The following is a 26,792-nucleotide window of genomic DNA, read 5'->3' on the forward strand; positions in this document are numbered from 1 at the left end:
GCCGGTGCACAAGTAGTTATTAGCCGGTAGTACCATATTGTAATTGATAATATTTATTTTATTAAATTGCTAATAAATGAATTTGAATTCGATTGCTTGTGACTTGTACTGACAATGTGCTCGATGCTGTTGTTGACTTTCTGAGGCGGAAGATGAGCTTGCACTATGAGCGGGAAGGTGAGCGTCGAGAACGGTTGAAAGGCTGGAAGAGGGATTTCCAGATGCCTTTCCATTGCCGAGTCGCTCTCCTTCCACTGCAGAGTTGAGCCGGCTGTCGAACGCAGGAAGATACTACTCTTCTGAAAAAAACGGATAAAAATTGTATTACAATATTTTCCTAACGAATTCCAGGAGAGCACCGATTATACAGACAAATTGGTGCATAACAGTGTCTGGATAAATGATAATCAGGTTAATCAATTTCAATTCGATTTTACCCTTATTTTCGACCCTTAGTTTACCCTTAATTTTACCCCTTAGTTCTCGACCCTCTAATTTCAATTCGATTTTAGCTCGTAAGTGTAGACGAAGTTGAAACTTTGCATTCTGGTCCACAGTACTCAGCAGTATTTATTTATTTAATCATTCAGAATTACACAACTAACAGAAAAGTACCACAGGCTTATAAGCCTAGTACGTGTTGTCCATTCACATCCATTCATCCATCCATTTTCCATTCACATTCTAGTTAAAATATACATCATGTTGTGTAATTCAATAAGGTACAGTAACTCAAATATTCAATTTATTAGAATATTGTACTGCACCTTGATTGTTTTTTAGAGGATTTCAATTTTTTTACCCAGCGGACGTCAAGATAACCGTTAACCGGATTACCGATGTCCGGGTAGTCAGTGCTCTACTGTATTATACTACAAAAGATTTGATTCAAACCTCATGGTATTCATCAACATTATTATACAAACTCATAATCACAACCTACATAAATGTCTGGAAGAATGTGATACTGTGTATTCAATAAAATACTGTACATTTACTGTAATTGAGCCTTAAAACTGAATACACAATATTCACACTTAGGCTCAACTCACACTAACGCGACTCAGGTCGAGAAGTGACTCGACTCTAGTCGAGAGCATGTGTTTTCAAATGGTGACGTCGCGGAGACTAGAATCGACTGGTCTGAGTGTCACTATTTTGAAATACATGCTCTCGATTAGAGTCGAGTCTCTTCTCGACCTGAGTCGCGTAAGTGTGAGTTGAGCCCAAGTGTGAATATTGTGTATTCAATTTTAGGACCTGGAAGTAATGATCCATTGAGGCGAAGTCGCACGAGCCTTTTATCAGGAGTTTCTCAAACGAGTCGGCAGGACAGTAAGCTCTACGATTGGCTGATTGGGTTGACGTTCGGGAATCAGCTGATTCGGGAAGCTGGCTGATCGAGAGCCAGCCAATCAGAGAGCTTTCTCATCATGGGAGAAAACCAGATACATGTACTTTTATATCTGCAGAAAGAGCATCACTGGTAGCCCCGTATAATACATTGAATACGTATCTACCAACTAGCCAATCAGAGAGCTTTCTCCTCGTGGAAGAAAAACCTATACATGTATTTTTATATCTGTAGAAAGAGCATCACTGGAAGTCCCGTATAAAACATTGAATACATATCTACCAACTACGTTCTACGGCAGAGAAACACGCACCTCTTGCAGCACATAGGAGGCGGTGTTGATGATGAGCGTGATGCTGTGCTTGGGCCCTGCTACGAGCGCCTCGCTGCTGTGGATGGTGACTGAGGGGGCGGCGCCTGTCACCTGGTAGCACAGGCGGGGTGAGATGGGCGGTGACACGAACTCAAGGCCACCTCCCTCCAACAGCAAGCTCAGCTGTGACAGGCGGAAGTAGCCAACTTCCTGCGCCTGCGTAGACAGAAAAAACAAACATTATAGTTGTGATATTTTTCATAGTTAAAACCACAAATAGAAATTGCCAACCACGTTTTATTATTTAATAAAATAATGTCATTATTTCTAATTAAATAAATTAGCAGTTCCTGAATTTTATCATGTACTTTAGTTTAGTACAGTAGCATATATTTTTTGTAAAGCTCTTTTTGTATTTTGTTTTTGGAAAATAAATAAATTCATTCTTTCATTATATATTTATAACAGAGCCTGGTTTCGCAGTTTCACCAGCCACATTTTCAGCTGTCTTGTTTACAGTGAATACAGTGTTCATTACTTCAAATTGTATTTTTCCTCAATGAAAGTTTCGTTTAGCCTTTAATTATTGTTATTCTTCATTTTCAATCTTGGAACGCTTCGTGGTTCAGAGTTTTTCAGTCGGCATAACAAAAAGCTTTCCGATTGGCTGATTGTGTTATGGATGAGGCCTTCAGAGGGGCAGCAGAACTCAACCGCCAACTACAACGTGCGCCATTTATATAGGCAACAGAACTAGTTGGAGAGACTTAATTAGAGGAGTAATTAGCTAGAGAGACTAGCATCCCTGTTGGAATTAGACAACAGAGATAGCTATAGTGAGGTCTACGTTATAATGGCAGTGTTTGATAAGCAATGGTATTGCTATCCTTGTCTTTCATTTAACAAAGCGGATAGCGCTATCTCTTTCTCGCTTTGTTCTGTTTCCAGATCGTCTTTTAACAATGTAGAATAATTAATAATTTAATAAAATATTTCATCTTAATTATGAAATTATTGAAAAATATAATTTATTTCTTAATAAAATATAATTGATTATTTTAAACGAGAATGAACTATTAATATTACATCAATAAACCTGTATCAGCTACCGTCTATAGAAGGCATTGACAAAACAGAGGCTCGGCAACGTTTTTCTCCACTGCCATTATAACATAGACCTCACTATAGCCTTTCTAGCTACCCACTCCTCTACCTAAATGTCAAGCCTCTCCAACTATCTACTCCTCTATGCACTTTCTCCTCTACTATTTTCTCTTTTTTAGACAGTAAATGGATACAAGACAGCTTCCGCTATATTTTCTCTATTTATTAATTACTAACTAGGTAACTGTAGCAAATGTAAAAATATGCAAAGCATATTGGAAAAATGTGAGAATACTACTGTACTTGCTAACGAAGATAGCAAAAGAGAGGTACATCGTTATAGGCCTAGATAATGATATAAAATTATAGATGATGTTTCTATAACTTCAGGTTTATACATCTACACACTGATTATAGATTATGTTTCAATAACTTCAGATTTCTACATCTTATAAACACAAGAGTTTTGAACCCAATTTGAAGTCAACAATTCCTCAATAGGTTTACGATAGATTTGATTTTCTTACCTTGGCTTTGAGAGAGACATTGTTGTGACCAGGTTGAAGCGTAATATTTTCTGCAGAGATTGTCCGAGAGAAATCTCCACGGTTGACTGTTGAAGGTTTACGGCACCTTCCTTGACTATCCTGTCTCCTGCAATTGAATTAAAAGTTCTATCAATTTTTAAAATGCACAGGCCCTAATGCAGGATATTAGCGTAAGAGTCCTGAGTAATTCATTACTGATACTAGTATGTCCATTAATAATAAACTTATTCGTACAGAAATGGGTATAATATGCAGAAATATTGCTGATAATAGCAACTAACATCTATTTCTAGTAGCCAGGAGACCTATAGTGGAACTAATGTTATAAAGTCAGTGATTACACTCATTCGCTCAGTCAGTGCAACACTTTATTCGAATGAATGAATTTTATTTGTCAAAAACAAAATACAAAAAAGCTTTACAAAAAATAAATATTTAAGAAAAAGGGTACTGAGATTTTTATTTTCTTTATATTTATAAATATAAGTATATGCTACTGCACTTGACTAAAATACATACATAAAAATTAAGATTAATTTATTTGTGATTGAACACTCATTCATAGAAGTCTCGAGACACTTTGATCAGTTGCAAATCAGAATGCATTTTGCTGGAATATTTTTCAAAACGATTGAATATTATTTATTCTTTACCTTAAACATTGTTTTGAGTTTTTACAGACAACATTGGCAGCTGCTAGACTCTTGTCCTCCTGCAAGTCCAGCCTCTCAGTGATGTTCAGCCTTGTCAACAGCGGATTAACAGGCCTCACATCCTCACGGTTTCCCCTGCAAAAACATGTTCAGTGATAATGAATTTTATTATTTCCTCCTTAATAATTAAGTACAGGCATTATCAAATACGAGAATGAGATGAGGCCACTTCAATACTGTTGTATTAGCTGTTGTACTTCAATCTTGTTAATAGCTCTTCAATCTTGCTCTTGTGAATAGTTATACTATTGTATTTCATAAAGAAATACGACGGTAATTTGGATTTGAAAACAAAGGAGAGTGGATTACGACTATAGCTGTATTATCGATGTTATCATTCAATTCGATTAGTTATGAGATATGATGAAAATTTCTAGATATCTAGCTGATTACACAATATACTGAGTTAACCTTCCGGTAGTCGCGCCCTTCTTAATCACACGAGCAGTCATGTGTTGTATTTTGTACAACATCCAATTTTCCAAGTGTTATGTACTCTGTTTACTGTCAAAACACATTAATTAATTGAATAATTACTTTCTCCAGCTTCTTGTATTATTTCACGCCTATGAACATTTGGATGATTACTATTTCATAGCCCAATAAGGTACATCAAGCAAAGCCATCAAGTCTGTGTTATTGGTTCGTTACAGTACACGTATACAGTCTTTCCCTATCTTATGCACAGTGCGACTTATGCACTGCCGCGACTAAATGGCACCTAAAGACTGAACCATTGCTCGGTTGATACTGCAACTCAGTGGAGTGATGGGGGACAGTTTTGGAATGCATAGGCGACTCATTCACTGACACCACCCCATTCAATAGTTTTGTGCAGCAAAAAAACTGACTCTGTTGTACTTTTTACAACAGCGCGACTGCCGGAAGGTTAATGTATTTCCACCTTATAAAGACTAGAGTTTATGGTAATTAACCCACCCAACTATAGTCCGTGCAAACCTCAGTTGGCAGCACGGGCCTTCGTGATCAATGTAATTTCTCATGAGAATAGGAGCTCACTGTTGCTGAGTTTTCATGCTAATTCTATCAAAATTAACTAGGCTCTCTTTTTTTATCTTTCAGCGTCTCACACAATTAGCTCACAGGCTTTCTTTGAAATCTGGCTGCATACAACAATAGGAATACACTGTGGCTTTCAAGTGTTTTTTTCGGTTTTCTAACAACATTATTAAAGTCAAAATTGTTATAACTTGTCAATAATATTATTCTCAATGAGGATTCTTGAACAAGAAATGTGAAGTGTTAAGCCGTGTTCACACTGAACAAATGTTCGACAAACATGTTTGTTGAAACAGTTTGGGCAAATTTTATTGTTTGACAAACAAACACTGAAAATATTTGGAAAAACAGTAATTTTTTGATTGACAAACAATGATTGTCCAAACTTTTTAGAATGTTTGCCCCTGAGCCCCTAAACAAACATGTTTGCCGAACATGTATGTCAAAAATTTGTTCAGTGTGGACACGGCTTTAGCGGAACTTCCTTCTTCACTTTCTATATCTACAAGCAGCTTTGAGTTTTCACATTTTCTTCATCAGAATAAATTGTTGTCAAACTCACTTGACCAGCTGCTTATCGCAGCGATCCAGTTCACTCTTGTTCTGCTTCGCGGTTGCCGCACCATTTTGCCGCTCTGTCGCTTTACTGTGTTTGCGCGCGGGAGGCGGAACCGCGGTGAGCGGCTCTACCGATAGCGCGATGCGGCTGCACACAACCGCTGCCGGCAGACTGCTCACCACCTCCAGGGAGGCGTCTATTGATAGGGCCTCCTCCACCACCTGAACACCCACGCTGACTAGACTGAAACTGTCTCCCAGGTCAGCCAACCAGTGCGGATCTGGAAGTCATTCAAATAAAAAATCAATCAATCATTTCATCAACTCGTTAATTAATAAGGACTGCAGTTAGTAAGTACATAAACTAGTTTATTAGTAAGGTCTGCAGTCAGTAAGTACATAAACTAATAAGTAGTACATACAATCTGTTATAATTTCATACAATCCTAAATTTTAGTTAATATTATTTTTCTATCTTTTATTTCTTAATTAAGTATTATAGTTTATTTCTTATTTTACTATTATTTGAATTTGTATTGAATCCATTATTATCATTATTTTATTCTGAAGCTTATCTTTTTTATTATAATTATATTATGTTGTGACTGCTTGTGTTGTCTATGGAACTCTCCTCCAGACGCACGTTTAGTCTTTGTTGAGGAATTCCGTAATATTGAGTTTATTGAGTTTTACTCGAAGGAGTAAAAAATATTTGAATTGAAAAAACTCGTTCATTTATAAGGTATGCAGTCAGTAAGTCAAAAACTCGTTCATTAGTAAGGTCTGTAGTCATTAATTATACTAAATCGTTAGAATTTAATAGAATAATTGACTGCATGTCTGTGTTTAGATAACAGAATAGTGCAGTAAGTGCTCATTAGTAGAATGAATATAAAGTGATAAATAGTTTATCATTGAAGAATGATGGATTTGAAGCTTAATAATCAACTATTTAACAAATCAGTCAACTTCGAAAAAGTGTTTCAATGAAACTAGTCACGTTACAGTAAACATTTACTGCAACTTTGTTTTGCAAATCATGAATATATACAGCATTGTGGAATGCTGTATACCATTGTGGAATGCTGTATACCATTGTGGAATGCATACCTGGTTTCACTTCCCTGAGAGTTGATTGAGCTTCTTCGAAATGGGATAACCTTACAGATTCATCAAGATTTTTCGAACTTGCAATGCAACAACACATTTTGGTTAACCTGAAAATCAAGAGATTTCGATTGGATTTGCTTATTCATGTAAGTTACTTACTATATATGCTGGCTTATACACTGATTCAAAACACTGATTATACACTGAAAATATTTAGTATGAAGAATCATTAATCAAAATGAAGATTGAATAGAATTTGAATTCAGATGTTACATTTTAGTCTAAATGTAATTACATAAATCGGCGTTGTTCCAAAAAATAAGTATACTATACAATAATATGGTAATAAGATTTAGTGAGAAGATTGATTACTAGAAAATATCATCAAACTTGATATTTCTTGAAGACTTGATCTTCATTTCCCGAGAAGTTCCGAGTTTTTTTAGAAGTTCCCGTTATTTTGCGACACCTTGTGTTATGGCTATTTTGCGACACCTTGTGTTATGGTTCAAGTTAGATTATGTTATTTAATTATGGTTGAATTTATAGACGTACGAGCAATCGCTAGTATACAATAACAATTAATTATTGAGAATAGTACTCCAAATGTTTGAGTACTGTACTGACCTCTCGTGATCGGGCATCTGCCGATAGCAGTCGGCCAGCTGCAGACGGGTGTGCGCCACTAGCTGCGGCCAGTTGTCGTCCTGGTAGCAGCGCAGTGCGATGACTAGGAAGGTGGCGGCCGCGGTCAGGTCACCCAGGCGCCAGTGGAAGGCGGACAGTTCGCGCCCAATCAGATTGGCCGATCGCGTGCGCCCAATGTGCTTGTACGTGCCCATTGCCAGTTCAGACAGTTCCTGCAACCAGAAAAAATCATGATGATTGGAAAACTTTTATTTGTGAGAAAAAAGAAAAATTTGATAGTGTAAAGAAATATGTTCGTTTGTGTTATTGTGGCATGAAGATGATTTGAGAAAACCAGAACTTCAAAAAAAAGTTCTCTCTGATTGGGTCTCGTGGCATTTAATCATGATTGAAATTTAACAGGCTTTTGTGCAACCGGGCCTAAGCATATTACAGAGTGCCCATCAGTAATTTTTCTTCAAAGCATCATTCAAAAAGAATGTCTGCTTATTCATTACATTAAAGGACCGTGTTAAACGATTCTTACAAAAAGGAAAATAGCAGAACAAGTTCAGTTACCAAGCAAATTGTACTTCTGTACGAATGTTTATTATCATTATAGATAAAATTTACTAAATCAGATAATTCTATTCAACAAATTGCATACACTTATTTATTTTATTTTATTTATTTATTCTTACAAAAATCTAGGAGTGCAACAGGCATAACAGCCTAAACGCACTCATGAATACAGGAAATACATTATTAAAAATTATTACAAAAAATAGATATATATAAATACTAGAAAAGTAATAAAAGAGAATGTTTAAAATGGTACATGTGAAAAACAGACAAGAAAAATAGTATAATAGCTACTTTGAGAAAGAAAAGAATAATGTTAAAGGTAAATGATAAAACTGAATTTTGATTATTCAATAAGATCAATCATAACCACATAAAATAACAACATATAACCTACGTATTACATATGGTTCTAAGAGAAGTGATAAAAGAACTAGAGAAAAAGGGATGAAAAGGGAAGTGGAAAAATTATTAAAAGTTAGTTAGTGGAAAAAGTGCAAGTGCTTAGCTGCACTTGACAACATTGGAAGCGTCACATATATTTATATGAGATTACAACAGAAATTCTAATCTGAAATTGTACGAAAATACTTTGGTACTGGAATGGAACTTTGATACTTTGTAATCTTGAAAAATGAATAAATGGGTTGAACCAAGGTACCTAGAATAGATTCAATGTATTCTAGGTACATTGGGTTGAACCAATCACAAATTAATCAAAACGATTCTAGTAACTGATTACTGGGCAACCAAACCTTAGGGATTGATCACATTGAATGTGTTATGTGCAAGTGCAAGTCAGATCATGCATGAGCCGAAAAAAACAAAATTCGAAAAGTACCATTGAAACACTGATGTGACTTGCATGTAGCTGCTCACACTGAACGCAACCAGCAAGTGCACGCGTTCAGTGTGAGTGTTCCTATTGCTCTCCCCATATTTTGTTTCTCATCTGCACGCTTGATCATACATAACCAAGCTTGCACTTGCACATATACGGATTCAATGTGATCACACCCTAACATGCGTGGATTTCAGCACAGAATCTTTATCAACAGCTGTAAATATCCGACTGGTATTTAGTAGCGCTCACCAAGTATTGTTTGCGGAAGGCATCCTTGGAGGAGAGCGCCTGCTTGAGGTGGTCAGTGGGCGAGGGTGCGGCAGGGTGCGTGGCGGGGGTGTCTCCGATGCCGGCAGATAGCAGCACCACTGTGTGCAGTTGCGAACTGCTCGGCTCACAGCCAGGCATCAGGCCACACAGCTCGCCTAGCTCGTTCAACTTTACAACATCAAGTAAAAAAAATAAATTAGTATTATAGGTTGATGGACAAATACATATGAATATGTGCATCACATAGCTTGCCAGGCTCGTTCAACTCAACATCAAATGAATAAGTTAGTATTACCATAGAGAAAAGATAGCATAAGAAGATAATCCCATGGCATAGATCGTTTATGTTCCAAATTACAAACCGATTTTTTGTTAACTCGTCGATTACTGATGACTACTGTCTATTATTACTGTTTTGGCCGGGTTTGATTGATTGATTGAGTACTTTATTTATGTAGATTACAATATATACTGGCTTATACACTTATATACAATAGCTTACAATACAGCAAAATTATAGATGAATTTACATAATATAGACTAAGAAAATAATTATTGGAATGTATATGATATGAAAAAGCGATTTGTAATATAATAACTATAGATAATAATTATATTGTTATGCATCTACATAAATTGGCGGAGCTTTGGACATATCAATGTCCATTCTTCGGAAAGAATATTAAAAATATCCTCCCCACTAACTCACTAACTCTCTACCAAAACGTTAATTTCATTATTGAAACTAAGGATTTAAAGTGAGAGTGTAAGAACGGCAGACTATGGGCCGTTTGCACAGTCAAAGCTTAAGCTGAATTTAATCTGCTGTTGGCTTAAACTCAAAATGAAACACATTATTACAAACGATACTTGATACTAAAAATATTCAACAGGATGCCAGTGAGTCTCCGTGTGCAGGAAGTGAAGATATTTGAGAGGGTGCTTCGGGCAAAGCTTGTGAATCTGCCGCTTTACTCCCTGAATGAGGAGGCAATACAGAGTTTTTTAAATTCACTTTAACTGCCACCCATCTCGATCTTGTGTTTTAAAGTTTGACCTAATAACGGAATCTATCCAGCAAGTGCTGGTCATGGATGGAGAAAACTGAATCACTGAATTACGGATTTAATCCAGTTTAAAATGAAATTTAGTTTAAACTGTCACTATGCAAACGGCCCTATGAGAGAGACTACCAAAGTATAAGCATAGAGAAAAGAAAGCATAACATGATATCCCATGGCATAGGTCATTTATGTTCCAAATTTGAAGCAGATTTTTTTTAACTGAAGCCGATTACCGTCAACGTCTAGTATTACTGTTTTGGCCGGGTGAGAGTGTAAGAACGGCACAGTATGAGAGACTACCAGCGTCAAATAGCTTCACGATTTTGTGAACTCGAGCCGATTATTGTTGACTATTGTCCATGATAACTGTTTTGACCGGGTAAAAGCGGCACAGTATTAGAGACTACCAGCGCCCAAAGACCTTGAAGAGATATAGACCCACAATGGCTATGCCTTCCCAATGATAGCTCTTACTAAGGCCGCCATTGGGGTATTTTAGCAGGAGATATTATATCTATATATTTGTAATAGTATAGATTACAAAGGCATTAGTATGTAATAATCGTATAGGTTGCCCCCTCAATGGCCGATTTCAATTCCAAGTGCGACACTAGCGCTGCATGTGAGTCTATGCATCTTTAAAGTCTTTGCCAGCGCCACATAGCTCCACGAAAAATAACTACTATAGTGAGGTCCACGTTATAATGGCAGTGAAGAAAGATAGGAGAAAAACGTTGCCAAGTCTCTCCATTTTGCCACTGAGTGTACACAGCTGTTACTCAATTCATCCCAATAAATTTGATCTAATAATAATTATCATTTCCTTGATAAAATAATCAATTCAATGTCAAATTAATCAAGAAAATATATTTTTTCATAATTTGATTCAAAAATTTGCTTTTATAACTGAGATTAGATTTTTATTTTTATACAAACCTGAAATGGCGGCTAATTTAAAAAGCTGTGGTACAACAATCTGAATTTCAAAACAACAGAAATTAAGTTATTTGGTAGGTATTCTATTCCAATTTCTTTTAAAAATAATAGAAAAAAGAAATCCTATTTAAAATAGTAATTCCAATGGAAATAATTCTGAAATAACCTTTCAATATTATTTATACCGGTACGAGTGGGTCTAACCTATACGTGGAGGCTAACTGAATCATGGATGAAGTCTAGGATAGTTATCAACTTTTAAAATGTCATTTCAGGTATTTTAATTTGTGTTTCTCATACGGTAATGTCTAAAAATTATTTCATTGTTTCAAAAATACATTTTAAATCAATTATACGATTTGTGTACACAAGTATTTTGATAGAATGAAGAAAACAAATGGCGGCTGAGAATTGTTTGTTTACTTTTGTACAGTCACTGTCAAAAGTAAAAATAAAATATTCTGGCAAACGGACAACATTGCAAAGCTAGAGAGAGATAGCGCTATCTGTTTTGTTGTATGATAGAAGAGGACAGCAACAGTATTGTCAATCGTATTCTGCCATTATAACGTGGACCTCACTATAGGACTATCGGCTTGAGTTAACAGTGAAATTTGGAACAATAACGCCCTATACAATGGGATATCTTCTTATATTTTTTCTCTATGCTTATACTCAAAGACCTTAAAGAGATATAGACCCACAATGCCTATACCTTCCCAATGATAGCTCTTACTTGAAATTGAAGGCCGCCATTGGGGTATTTTAGCACGAGATATTACATAATTATTATTTATTTGTAATACTATAGATCACAAAGGCATTGGTGGCAATGGTGTGTAATAATCTTATGGGTTGCCCCCTCAATGGCGGATTTCAATTCCAAGTACGACACTAGCGCTGCATGTGAGTCTATGCATCTTTAAGGTCTTTGCTTATACTTATTTAAACATCATACTAAAGGCGAACGCACACAGCAGCACACAAGACGAAGAAGAAAATCAAATGACTGCAAGCAGACGTGGGCAGACATTACGGAAGCAAACTGACGTCTTTGTGCTTTGCAACATTCGAACACCTGTGACTCTAGTTTTTTCTTCAGTCTGTCTGCTGCTGTCTTCTCAAGGGTTTTTTCCTCTGTCTGTCTGCTGCTGTGTTTTTGCCTTTTGTTGAATTATAAAATTTGTAATGAATTATTAAATTTATTCCTAATCCATTACAAATTTTATAATTTAACAAAAGGCAAAAAAAAAACAAAGGTGATTTAACAAAGGTAATTTTATAATTATTATAATACAATCCAGGTTGATCAATAAAGAAGACTTCCAAGTCTCAACGCCTCCTAATAAATACTCTTTTCATTTCAATTAAACCAGACAAAATGTTAATAGAATTTTATCTTCCTTTTATGTTTTTATTTTGGAGTGAAAGAGGATTCAAATTTGTTGTGGAGACATATTTTTGCAAACTCTCCATCCATTGCTAAGCAACAAGCATTATGTGCTCTCATTCAAATAATGCATATTAAGGTTATCGTTGCTCGATGGCAATTTTACTCAATAGATAATTATTATTTTATAAGTTGACAAAATCAAGGTCTATAAATACCAAGGTTTTTATAGACCTTGGACAAAATACACGATTTCAATAAAAAGTTTTATTAAATAATAAATTGCATACGGCCAGATTAGAGTAAGTCCTGTATTTTATAATCGATGTATTTCTTAATTATGTACAATGACACCTAATTAACCAAATTATAAAAAAGGTAATGCATAAAGTTCTTCACTGAATCAATTCACTTGAATCAAAACACCAGAATCCTCAAAGCCCATGAACAACTAAAGTACGCCTGATATCCAAATGATGTTCCAGCTCATAATCATTCGAATTCCAGTGAAATTCAACTGAAACTTTCAAAGTAGAAATATAGTCCCGTAACTTGATCACTGAACTGATTTATCCCATCAATACGCTACTATGCATAGTATTAGCATTTGAAATAGAAAAATAAAAAAATCTCAGTACCCTTTTTGAATTATTTAATCACAACATGTTTCGGACAATTGTAATTGGACATAATCACAATTTTCCAATTGAAAAATGGACATTGGCATAAATGTCCGAAACATGTTGTGATTAAATAATTCAAAAAGGATACTGAGATTTTTTATTTTTATTTCTATTTTTATTACAAGTAGCCCTATACAGAAAAGAGATTAGCATTTGATCCTATAGCTGAGTTGTATCCAGATATTTAAGTCAACCAGCCAGCATGCCGTAATTTTTAAATTAGGAATATAGCAGTCAAGCATAATCAGTTGGCTTCCTTCTACCTTCGTCCGCCCCGGAACCGAACAACTAATAATCTTCTCATTAGTCCTTTTTTTATTGATTCATTAATGTAACTGTTGGAATTTTATTTTAATCCTCGTCGCCAACTACTGTGATTGAAAATAATATGAACATTGAATAAGCCATGATTGAATAGAAAATACTTTTTAATGCTTACACTGTGAATGGTAGATAAGAAGGAACTCAATATTGAATCAACATCAATATTATGTTGCCAGGTAACCACATCTGTAGGGATATCACATTCATACAATAAGTACATCATCAAAAATGATAGGGAGAGAAAAAATAAGTCCAATACTGTATCTCTTCTTATCAGCGCTTAGATTTCTTCACAATTTTCCTTTTATCTAAGATTTTATGAACGATAAATTCGAGTCTTCTATCAATTTGAAAAAACAATATTCAGCCTGTAACAATTTGATCTCAATTTATAGAAATCATCGTCAAGGATTGAAGGTTTACTTTTTGATCGTCATAATTGACCGTGCGAAGTGAGGTCTAAGATTCAAGTCGACGGTTTGGCATTTCTCTTAATGTTTAAATGTTCAAATGTTTATTATGTTGTGCATTTACGGCGAAACGCGGTAATAGATTTTCATAAAATTGGACAGGTATGTTCCTTTTTTAATTGCGCGTCGACGTACGAGATGCAAGGTTTTTGGAAATTTTGCATTTCAAGGATAATATAAAAGGAAAAAGGAGCCTCCTTCATACGCCAATATTAGAGTAAAAATCAGACTATAGAATTATAAATCAGCTGACAAGTTATTACACAGATGTGTGGAGAAGCCAGTCTATTGCTGCATTTCTATAAAATTCTGATGAGACTTCATATAAGGCCTGATTGTTGTTGACCATAATTGATTTGTGGTTTCAACTTCTTGATTCAAATACGTTCAAAGTTTACAGTCAATAATCTTCATCTTTTCAAAAATACTTCTTCATTGAAGGAACGATTTCATTGCGAATTTTTACTAGCAGATTCATATTCTTTCCGTAGTATAACACCATGTGTTTTTGAATTAGTTTATAGTGTTGCTATGGCTCACAAACAAACTCATTCTAATTCAATACCTGGTATCGTTCAAGTTATTAAAAACCTTTCTAAAAGTACTGAACATTCATGTTGTATTCACTCTTATTCTCATTGCACTTTTCTTTCCAAGACAACTCAATTATGCACCAATCCTTGTCAATGCAGTTCAAATCACATTTTCAAGCTTACAGTTTCCTTTATTTTTCAATATTTCTTCAGTTTACTGATAAAAAGTTCACTAATAAACTCAATATCCATTGAGTATCGTTACTGAGATCTATTGTAACACACATTTTTCTCTCATTTTAATTTTAAATCAACTGAATTTTGCCAATTTGGTTTTTTAAATACTGCAATTTATGTTTCTTTACAAGCCTGGCTTAAATTAAACATTTTTAAAAGTTTATTATTGGACTATATGTTTGATATACTCATTGAATAGATGTGCATTGATTTATTTGTAAACAGCAATGTATGTTCAAAACGAATGCACTGAAAATGTTGAATACAGATTACCTGTGTGTACAAAATGCTTTATAACTTGAAATCCTTCCGGTTTCAAATCTTCAATTTTATCAGTTTTGACTTCTTTGAGCTCAGCGTAGGACATTGCTGGGAAAACTTCACCAGCCGCTAAAAATATGTAATTCAAATGAAATATTCCAGGTTCAAACTAAAAATTACAATCACTTCCTAATTTGCTATTATATTGATTTTTCACGTAAAAATTTTGTCAAATTTTCCGCTTATCTTTAAGACTCAATTGAATTTCATCCGAGAATTCTTTGAAGTTGTTTGATCAGATTTGAAAACAATAATGAAAATATCGAAAGGTATAATTTAGATGAAGACATATGATTAAATAACAAACATTTCAATCAGCAGCAAACACTTTCACATAAATTTTGTACACTATAGTTTGCCCAGTATTATTTTAGACATGGAAAAGAGAATACTTTTATTCCATGATTTTGAGGTCAGGTTGCTCAAAGTCCTGTTGAATTTGAATTATGATTAAATGCCACAAGAACCTATCAGAGAATCAGAGACGGGTTTTTTTGAGAAGAGGGCTCCTTTGATTGGTTTTCGTGGCATTTAATCGGAATTAAAAGTTAACAGACCTTTGTACAAATGGGTTTGATGCTTCTAATCAAACAGCTGACCATATAGAAAACCTAGCATGGAATAATTAAATTTTCTATACTTTCTTCCATGTGCAAAAAGAATTCACTATTATAATAATTTATCTTTTTTTAAAAATGTTGTGATTCGTTCATTTTTTCTATTTTTATAAAACTGCAATGAAATTAGAGAAACTATAAATTATTGGAAGTCGTTGATTGAAATGTAAAAAATTATATAGGCTACAGTAAAAAGATATAACCAATGTACCTACGTTCTAGATCTAGGTAAATTGGAAATTACTTTCTGAAAAATTGATTTCTATCAAACAAAATTCAAAATAAAATGCTTTCAACTACTTGAAATTCCATATTCATTAGCATTTGAACAAATGCAATTTCTCATTCATTTCCATCTAAAAATTAATTTTTGCTTGAGAAAGGTATACGTATAAAAATACGTTTGCAAAACAAACCCTTTGTGAGCAACAAATTTCAAAATTACACCAATTGGTGGAAAAAGTGACTCATACAACCTATATTTTTGGGCTAACATATGAATTGGAATAGGACCAGTTTAGGACTAAGCGACGACTGTACAATTACTGTGTATTATTGTGATATATATTTGTCAACTATAGAAGCTATAGCAGCTTTAGTCCGTACAAAATTACTTTCGACTTGAAGGGAGACGCAGTTGAGAACGGTAGGGATGCAGCAGCGCGATGTTGCCGCTCTAAACCGGCCAGCGTTCTCTAATTGATATTGAGTGCTCATAATCCACATACGAAGTTTCCTGTCTGAAAACACTGAGTCTAATCGACAAAGTGGCAGCTTATATTCTACCTATGACTCTATTCATCACTGCAATTGGCTAATCTTCCTCCAAGTCAAAAGTAATTTTGTACGAACTATAGCATGTTTTAGTTTCTATAGTCGACAAATATAGATTACAATAATATACACTTATACAGTAGTATAGCTCGCTCAAGCCGTTGCTTACCGTTAGGAATTCGACGTTTAGGCAGATTACAGAGCATTTGCGCATACCTTTTACGGTCGGACGAGCTCTGTAACCTGCATATACCAATTGAATATATACCAAATATACAACCAATTATACTCGATGGAATAGATAAATGAATGTACTATTGATAGAATATGTCTAGAAGGAGGAATTAAGGAAAAATTGAGGAATTGCCTACCTTGTCGCGAGCATATGCCCAGAGAGCAGCCGTGTAGAGACTGTAGGCCTCGATCTGCCCACTATCGTTGAACTTTTCGCAGGTCTGCAGCACTTCGCGACAGCAGAGGAACACCCAGCAGGCCACAGCACCCGGCGGCCGAGTCACCTCCAGGATGTTCAACTCGTTTATGCAGTTGTGCAGGAACTGAAGGGTTCTCTGTGCCACCTTCACAATCAAAGTTTGAATTAGCTCAAAATAGCAGTTCAAGGGTCACTTTCTCCAAGAAATTTGAACTAAAAATAATCAGCTGACTCAATTGCAACAAATTATAACTAGTAGTTCTGTGAACAGTAGACCTCGCGCAGTTAAAAACTACAGCCTCCATCAGAGTGAATCATGTCCTGTCCTGACGTGTCGGCGAGATATCGGTGCGTAAACAACTAAAGGCTGTTTCAAATGTTGTATCGTCAATAAAATAATTAATATTAATTATAATTATTATCATTTGAATGCTAATAATTTGTTGTAAAAAACTATGCTACTACAGTATCATCAAAAGCTTACCGAGTTTAAAGCAGAGAAAAGTCGGGATAAAATACAATGCTACTTCAAGTTATCAATTGCATGCCTCACTGCATGCAATGAATAGTCCACACAACAGTTGTTTTTTCACTAAGTAACATTGAGATATTGAATCGCATGCGTCATTGCATGCAATTTATAATCCACTCGACAGCTGATTTATGATGAATAATTCTATAGTCTGATTTTTACTCTAAAATTGACATATGAAGAAGGCTCATTTTTCATTTTATATTATCCTTGGAATGCAAAATTTCCAAAAACCTTGTATATACGTCGATGCGCAATTTAAAAAGGAACATAAGTTACCTGTCAAATTTCATGAAAATCTATTACCGCGTTTCGCTGTAAATGCGCAACATAAAAACATATAAACATAAAGATAAATGCAAAAACCGTCGACTTGAATCTTAGACCTCACTTCGCTCGGTCAATAAATGCAACCATTCATTGATTAGGTTAGGTTAGGTTAGTTGAATCAACTTTGGAGAACGCGAACCTAAGGATCATAATATGTACCACCTCAGTTTAAAAGGAGATAAATCAGGTGATTGTTTAAACTCGGAATGTAACACAAAACAAATAATAATAATAAGTGCTACCATATTATTATTCTCAACTAATCGTGGTTTATCGTTAAACGTAGATGAACCTGAACGGAATTCGATCAGCTGATTGTTTAACTCAAAATGTGATACATTATAATGAATGCGACAATAATTTGATTTAAGGTTGTGAGCACACCTGAGATTTAGTTGCTGCATAAAAGATGATGAGGAATGGAAACCAAGTATTTCCGATCTACCTGCCACACTTATCCGACCATGGTTTGATTTTGGGCATGGGCACACCAGAGACTTAGTTACTACAAAAAAGTTGGTGATGAATGAAATACAAGCGTTTCCTTTTTACCTGACACACTAGAACTGAGATTCTTCTACTTTGTATGGACGGTGACTACAGTGAAGCATGAATAACCCAATTACCACGGTTCTAGGTTAATAATATTACTAATAATATTCGTATGGCTTTTATTGTTACAATATTTGTGTTACTGTAGCACAATGAAATGGTAAATCTCAATTTTTAGAATATGAAATTTAAAGTACCTATTTGAATTTTCTAAAATTCTATCACATTATTCTTGCCTAGTATTGCCTTAATAATATTTGTATGGCTTTTATTGTTACAATATTTGTTACTGTAGCACAATGAAATGGTAAATCTTCTCAATTTTTAGAATATGAAATTTAAAGTACCTATTTGAATTTTCTAAAATTCTATCACATTGCCTTACTATAGCTCAAGAAAATTGATTTTTCAATTTGCAGTCAAGAGCTAAATGGATCACCTTTAGTTACAACTATTGTCTGAATACCGTTGAAGAGTGAGCTGGCTGTCTAGTGGGCCAGTATGTCGATTACTCGTACATTTTACCTGATGCTCAGCAATTTAGTTGCTCTGGTGTGAGCAAACCCTTTTTTAGATGAAATTAAACTTGGGTTGAACTGTTATTGAGAATATGTGCCTATTAATCTAGGACTGTGACATATCTAAATTCGGGAGAAAATAGCTCAAGGATTGCCTTATTTTTGCCTATTAATCTAGGACTGTGACATATCTAAATTCGGGAGAAAATAGCTCAAGGATTGCCTTATTCATCTTTCAATGTTATTTACCGGTATTTTTAGTGTAATTTGTACACATAGATGAAGAATAAAGCGTCGTCTAACAAGACTCAAATTGAGTAAGGTATTTTAATGGTGCTATAAAATTAGAAAAATAACTGGACTGAAAAATAGATCAATTCAAACTTTATAAATAACAGGAATCAACAAACTATACTTAACCAAAGAAATTAAATTGACATGTGTAATTCGAATAATTGAATGAATGAATTATTAATTAATTTATTATTACACTCACCTCCCACGGTTTGAAAGAGAAAAGAAGCATTGAGCACTGTCTTGAAAACAAATAACTTCGAAACTGTAGAAGAGAGATTTTATTCTTTTGTATCAACGACCTGAGCTCATTATTGACTTTATGTTTCAAAGTTAGACCAGGCCAGCTCTGTAGGGGACCTTGGAAGCCTGCCAACCACTCTGGAATATCTGGAAAAAATGAAGAATATTATTGTCAATAGACATATGAAACAAAGAAAACTTAACACTAACAGTTTTTGAAATAGTTATTGTTATAAGAACAAACTATTCGTGAATAGGTTTTTATGAAGCAGACCGACTTTTATGGAGAAGTAAATATGAAAAAGTTAACCACGGATCTCTTCCATAAAAATTTAATCATATAACTTAATACAGGAAAATCAGCCAACTGCCAACAAACTAAAAATGTTGCTATGTACCGTAATATACGATTTGTGTATGGAGTCTTTCCCGTATACACTACAGTATTCAATATATAGTATTTAATGTAGGTATACAATTTGTTACATAGTACTATCAATTGACGTTATTTCCATTTTCAATGCCACATTACTACTTAATCTGTATTTTTATGAAGCAGGAATTAATATTTGAAATAAAAATCATCTATGCCGAATTCACACGGAATAAGGACTTGAAAATCGGAATTACAAATAATCAACACTCACCTCCGAAATTCGAATTGAGCACAAACTGAGTGAACAGTGCATCCAACTCATCGTATTGCACTAACGCTTCATCATAAATTCCCAACATTTCAAGAACAAACGCCAGTTCCTCCTGTCAAATCAAGACAAATCTTGAATCATATTGTGTCTACAGAGATATTTCATACCAACTGTCATTAAAAATTAGATTCGTAGAGAAAAATTATCAATCACATACTGATTCATACCTCTAATTGGTTTTGATAGATAAATGCATTTATTTCTTCCTGATCAATTTCAATTTATTCATAACCCCTAATTGGTTTTGATAGATATATGCATTGATTTATTCCTGATCAACTTCAGATTATTCATAACTCCTAATTGGTTTTGATAGATATATGCATTGATTTTTTTCCTGATCAATTTCAATTTATTCATTTAAATAGGCCTACTTAAAAGTTTCATCATACAGTAATATAAGCACGTTTTTGACAGTTGATGATGGGATAGATACCAGGAACTATAATGAGGTCCACGTTATAATGGCAGTGTTTGATTAGCAATGGTATTGCTATCCTTGTCTATCATTCAACAAAGCGGATAGAGCTATCTCTTACTCGCTTTGCTCTGTTGCCAGATCGTCTTTTAACAATGTAGAAATAATAATTAATTAAAAAACATTTCATCTTAATCATGAAAATTCATTATGAAATTATTGAAAAATATAATTTCTTGCTTAATAAAATATAATTGATTACTTTAAACGAGAATAACAGTTAATATTACATCAATAAACCTGTCAGCTACCGTCTATAGAAGGCACTGACAAGACAGAGGATCGGCAACGTTGTTCTCCTATCTTTTTCTACTGCTATTATAACTTGAACCTCACTATAGTTGTGTTTCAAACGAAATAAAAAAGGGTACTAGTAATTCTATGTAATAGTTCAATAAATTCATTCATTATAGTGTCTTATATTGGTGAAGATACCTACCGTTATACTTCTACCTCGTAGATCAGTGTAAACGTTTTCAACTTCAGAATTTTGAATTTACCTTGAATTAGCATTAAATTTCAACTTCAGAAGAAGTAAAACGTTATGCCAAATGAACAATATTATTTCTATATCATTTATTCATTATAGTCTGTGTAAAATAAGAAGAGACTTGGCCCTTCATCCGAAGAAATTACAGAATGGCCAAATTGTGTAAAATTGCAACTTTCTCAAATTTCCAATTCAACGTCAGAATTGGATGTAGAATATCATCCCCAATATCCTTGTAGTACTAAAAACGTTTCAGTGTTGAAGGATTAAAAGGGAATTAAACTTTTATGATAAAATTGGAAACATCGCGAAGATTTGTTTTTCTTTTGAATATCACTTCTCTCAGAATCACAATCATCCCCAATATCCTAGTAGTGCTAAAAAAGTTTTAGGGTTGAAGGATTAAAAGGAAATTTAACTTTTATGATAAAATTGGAAACATCGCGAAGATTTGTTTTTCCTTTGAATATCACTTCTCTCAGAATCATGGGGCGTCGTAATGCGTAATAATTTTATATTATTATGACATTTCGAGCAGAAAACATGAAATTTTCATTATGCTGGAAATTTTTTTGTTTCAAAAGATAAGTAGGTGGTGAAAGCGAGAAAGTTTCTCAGAAATAATTGAAATTATTTTTTCAATTGTCGAAAGTAGTCGGAAGACATTCTTCCCGTTAATTTGATATAAAATTGTTACGCATTACGACGCCCCATGATTCTGAGAGAAGTGATATTCAAAAGAAAAACAAAACTTTGAGAAGTTTTCAATTTTATCATAAAGTTACATTTCCTTTCAATCCTTCTAACCTGAAACTTTTTTGGCACTACTAGGATATCGGGGATGATATTCTACGTCCAATTCTGTCGTTGAATTGGAAATTTGAGAAAAATGCAATTTTACACGAATTGGCAACCTTGTAATTTCCTTGGATGGAGGGTCAAGTCTCAACTTATTTTACACAGACTTTAGGTACGTTGTCTTACATTGATAAAGAAAATAATAATATCGTGTGACCTGGCTGGCTCAGGTCTGGTGTCAGAGTTCTCAGGTCGCAACTGATCAATTTCAGGGCCTCTGACATGACCTAACGACTGCTTTTTAGGCAGCCGGGACCGACGGCCGAAGGTTAAATTTCCTTTTAATCCTTCTACCCTGAAACTTTTTTAGCACAACTAGGATATCGGGGATGATATTCTACATCCAATTCTGACGTTGAAGACACCAATACAAAGGAGACATTCTATTGATGAAGAGACCTATCGTTATACTTGTACCTCGTAGACCATTCCAACTTGTAAAATTTTATGCATAGTTTACAATATTATTGTTATACCTGTAGGAGGAAATATTTGCAGAAGCTCCATCCCGGTTGGTTCCGCTTCTCACGCTGCTCCCTTATCACTTCTTCGAAGCGTAGTAATGTCTTGTCATAGGCTGCCAACAGCAACAGTCTCATGTTCACCATAAGCCCTCGCCATGAGCCGGCTGACCTGGACTCCGATTTCAATGGATTTATGACTGATAAACACCTACAACCGAAAAAATCATTTTAAAATTCAAAGTATCATTTTGAAGTACGATATCAGAACTTGTTTATAGCCGTGGAAGCTAGAGAAGTAGATACCCTATCAAGTTGATGATAGCCCTATTGCATATCTGAAAACATATATTTGACATTGAGATTGAATTCCTTTGTAATTCATCTAGTCCTTCAAAAAAATTTCAACACCTTCCCCCATCCCATCCTTTTATATCTACCGTTTATTTACTTTTCCTGGTACCTTTTTCATCTTCTCAAGGATTGAAGGTTTTCCTAGTACATGGATATCCATAGTAATGATATCCAACTGTTGGAAAAACCCTTCAATCCTCCATCTTTTTTACACCACTTTCTTTTTATTTTATTTTGTGTTCAATTTTCTAGTTTTTCGAAATTTAATTCATACGTGACTATGACAATGACTGCGACTTCGCCCCGTTTTGGAAAACCAATTTTCTGACTCCAGCTGTTTAAAGTCTAGAACTTGGCTAAATCCCGAGCTCGGAAACCGGCCCTAAAAGCTTCCACTGCCACCGTCTCTAATGAGCTTGCAAAGTTTGCTAATTATTCTAGCATCAAAATACACAAGAGGAAAGAGCCAGGAAGTAGAGAAAATACGAATGGCTTCTTGTTGGTGGAGATTTCCTTGCGGCAAGGTCCCACCTCGCTTGGTGATTAGCTGGTGAGAACCAGGCATCTCTAGGCTGCCATGCAAGCATTCTATTCACTAGACCACGGATCACTCCAATCGAGAAAAACTTATGAACTGTCAAGAAGTAAACAAATTTACACCATTTCCCATCATTTTTGGTAATATTCGTATTATGTTTTGGGAAATAAATTAATCACCTCACCCACTAACCTGTCAGCATGTTTCGTTCCGAAGTCGTTTTTAATCTTATCCAAAACGGTGGTTCTTGGTAGGAGTTTGTTGGTTTTCCTGAAATCGTAGGTCTCTACAACGACTATCATCCAATCGGTGATCTTGTATCTGCCCAGTGTTTTCATCCATGAATCGATGTCATCTCGCAACGTCGCCTTGTACGTATCCACATCCTAAAAACCAACATTATCTATATTAGTATTGTAATCAATCAAATTTGAAACAGATTCATAATCGCAATGCAAACTTGTAAATACATAGATCATTTCCATCATGGTCAAATGATTATGAAAGGTCTGATAGACAACTTCAATATTGATTAAGAAATTTTTATTCTATCAAAGGAATTAGATAAATTGAATTTAATAGAATTTCTATTATATTATAGAATAGAATAAAATAGGTTTTGTTCCTTTAGGTATATACATTATACAATCGGAAACATCACAATAAGACATATGCTTCTACGACAAGCAATACTTCCTTGCGTTTAGAAGAATCTAATAATCTTTTGAAGAGAAAGCTCAAGTCTTGAAAAGTTTCAAGAGTTCATTTTTTTAGAATTTAAGTGGACTAGGATAAAAAAGTAACTAAGAAAATAAATTATCTGACAAATCATAGCATGCTATTACTCATTTGGTAAAGGCTAAGCTCACAATACTATGTGTGAACAAGTCATATTGAAAAAGGATGGACGATGTAGAAAAATTGAATCAACTTTAATAAAGTCATAAGATTAAATTATTTTATAATTACTCATACATTGAACGATCATCATCCACGTTGAGCAAGCTTATTCATGAATATTCAATAGCATTTCGTACAATTTTGTTCGTTGTAATAGACTATAGAATGAATGTATTCCATCATTGCAAGGTTAATGATATTGATAATTGATATTCGTAAATGAGCCTTGAATAAAACTCACTGTTAAAAAGAAACAGTCGTGTAATTTTTAATGGATGACCATACAACTATTTCATTTATTCATCAAAATTAATAATATTTGTGATCTATTGTCTGATACAACAAATCGACTTATATAAAGAGATTTTCAATATCTATAGAGAAACTTGAACAGCTACAAAATATATCTCCTGTAATTTTGACTCTGTTGAAGACAATTTTTATTCAATAAGCAAAAGTGATATCTTCTACACACATCTGGGTGTATATTAGGCTGAATGAAATCAGTACCATTTATTGTTTTACAATTCAACTGATTCATAGAAAACTGATATTGTTTGGTAGTTCCTGATTGTATCCTATTTCAATCACAACACAGAACACATTTATCAAAGTGAATCTCCTCTCTCTCTCACTCTCTCTCTCTCTCTCTCTCTCTTTGAGAATAGAGAAGCTATTCTCTCTGTTGTCAATATTAGCCTTACAGAGGTGTCCAAAGTATTTGATGGCCCTAATTTGGATTTTCCAATTAATGTAAATTCAAAAACAATTTAATTATAATAAGCAAATTAGTAACAGTATAAATTCAAATTGGAACCGTTTTGGGCCTGAGCTTGTGGTTCCTTTCTAAAAGTTGTGTAATTCTGAATGATCAATAAATAAATAGCAATCTCTTTAAAATCATTGACATCCTATCACTTTTACATTTTCTTGCTTCTTCTTAACATGTTTCAATTAAACTATATCAGAGGATATTGACCGGAAATATCGTTTAAAGGTCTGACTGATCAATCGAATATTCAGGTCGAATACAAGGTGTAATAGATCATGTTTTACATTACAATACCTTACCAACATGATTCTTCAATTAGGTACTACAAATTAACGATTTCCTTGAGCGTGATGAAGACATCAGAAGATGGTAAGTATAAATAGTTCAAATTCAAATTCAAATTATTTATTCAAAAAAACAAAACAAGTATTACAATCACTTCAATAATCGCCCATATGGACCTCTAGGGTCTGTATTTGGGTCGATGTTACAGTAGGTAGCCAATCATAAAGTAATACAATAATATAAACGTTACTATGGCAAAAATAAAAAAGAAGAGAATACATCGAATCTTACCTAATAAAAAACAGCTTGTTATAAATCAGTAGTTGAATTTATTGATTATAATAATAATGATAATAATAACTCAGTACAAATGATTATAAGAACCATCCACATATTATATAATTTTATCTTTAAACAAAATTAGTAAATTAAAATTCAATAACTCACACACACACCACGAACACACACACACACACACACACACCACACACACACACACACAGACACACACCTACACACACACACACACACACGTACACACACGCGCGCGCGAGGATGAGGATAACAGAAGAGAAGAAGAACTACAGGAGTCACTACGATAGCTGCTAAAGGAGTCACTAAGGTTTAAGAAATTTTTTTTAAGGAAACTATAATTATAATCTATGTGCAGGTCCAACTGGACAGCCTCATGCATAACGGAACCCAGCGACAGATGATGCAACTGAGAAAGTTTATGATTATGAACTAAGCCTTGATAGAATGTGCGGGGTTTTTTTATTGTAATTATTTTTTTTTAATATTTTTTCTTGTTTTTTTATCAGGCTATTATTTTTATTTATTAATTTTTTTGATTTTAATTGAAATGCTCCCTTATACATAAAGCCATCCAATTCACACAAGGATACGTCAAACATAAACAGATCGAAGCAGACGCCCGCAATCCCCCTGGCTTAGACCAGATAGCCAATCAGCCAGGGTTCTTTTATATTGTGATACAGAATAACCTAAAGGGTTATTTATTTCTGTAGGGCAATTCCTCAGAATGATATGTATTAGGTAGGAGTTGTAATTTAATTATTCCTTTATTGTGAGATTTTCGAAGTATAGTAAGTATAACTTATTCTAACTATTGTATTATTCCTTTTTCGCGTGGTTACTGACCGAACACTGAGTCCAATATGTGTGGAAGACAGGCTGCTGAATGAGACAATAGTCTCCCTCGCCAGGAATGACCTCCTTGCTGAATGGCACAAATGAAGCAGCCACATGCACTGACTTGACTGCTCTGCCGTAGGCGCGTCTCCATTCCGTCGGCTCTTGCGGCAGTGACGACACCAGTGTTGGCTCAAGGGTCAGGAACAGGTCTTTGTCGCCAGCATCTAGAAACAACGATGAATTGCTTCAATGAATCGGTCAAAGCAGAATAAATGGTTCAGAATTTCGTGCAATTGGGCTCGCCATTTAGAATTGATTAATAATTGACTTTCTTTTAATTAATAGATTTGAAGTTTTATTTCAACAATCAATTACAGTATTTTAAATGTTATGCGATTGAACATACCATCTTGCAAAGAGATGTATTATTTGAATACATGGATTTTAAGTTGTCGTTAAAATTGTGAGAATCATAAAATTCAGCGACCATCTTGCCCACA

The 26,792-nt window shown here is 34.4% G+C and overlaps 1 protein-coding gene across 1 annotated transcript in view; it reads right to left on the bottom strand.

The window, feature by feature from the left end:
* LOC111056496 (trafficking protein particle complex subunit 10) overlaps nucleotides 1–26,792 on the bottom strand; it is a 42,072-nt gene that overhangs the window by 12,989 nt on the left and 2,291 nt on the right. The window contains exons 2-15 of the mRNA XM_039433667.1: nucleotides 26,299–26,516; nucleotides 23,373–23,566; nucleotides 22,304–22,499; nucleotides 19,942–20,053; nucleotides 19,254–19,441; nucleotides 16,764–16,970; nucleotides 9,023–9,211; nucleotides 7,348–7,580; nucleotides 6,721–6,827; nucleotides 5,615–5,891; nucleotides 3,973–4,107; nucleotides 3,299–3,425; nucleotides 1,668–1,883; nucleotides 114–299 (exon numbers count right to left, since the gene is read on the bottom strand). Of these exons, the coding sequence (XP_039289601.1) occupies nucleotides 114–299; nucleotides 1,668–1,883; nucleotides 3,299–3,425; nucleotides 3,973–4,107; nucleotides 5,615–5,891; nucleotides 6,721–6,827; nucleotides 7,348–7,580; nucleotides 9,023–9,211; nucleotides 16,764–16,970; nucleotides 19,254–19,441; nucleotides 19,942–20,053; nucleotides 22,304–22,499; nucleotides 23,373–23,566; nucleotides 26,299–26,516 (2,585 nt within the window). The remainder of the gene's footprint in view (nucleotides 1–113; nucleotides 300–1,667; nucleotides 1,884–3,298; nucleotides 3,426–3,972; nucleotides 4,108–5,614; nucleotides 5,892–6,720; nucleotides 6,828–7,347; nucleotides 7,581–9,022; nucleotides 9,212–16,763; nucleotides 16,971–19,253; nucleotides 19,442–19,941; nucleotides 20,054–22,303; nucleotides 22,500–23,372; nucleotides 23,567–26,298; nucleotides 26,517–26,792) is intronic.

The sequence above is a fragment of the Nilaparvata lugens genome, chromosome 7 (assembly GCF_014356525.2).
Source record: "Nilaparvata lugens isolate BPH chromosome 7, ASM1435652v1, whole genome shotgun sequence".
In the NCBI taxonomy this organism is placed as follows: Eukaryota; Metazoa; Arthropoda; class Insecta; order Hemiptera; family Delphacidae; genus Nilaparvata; species Nilaparvata lugens.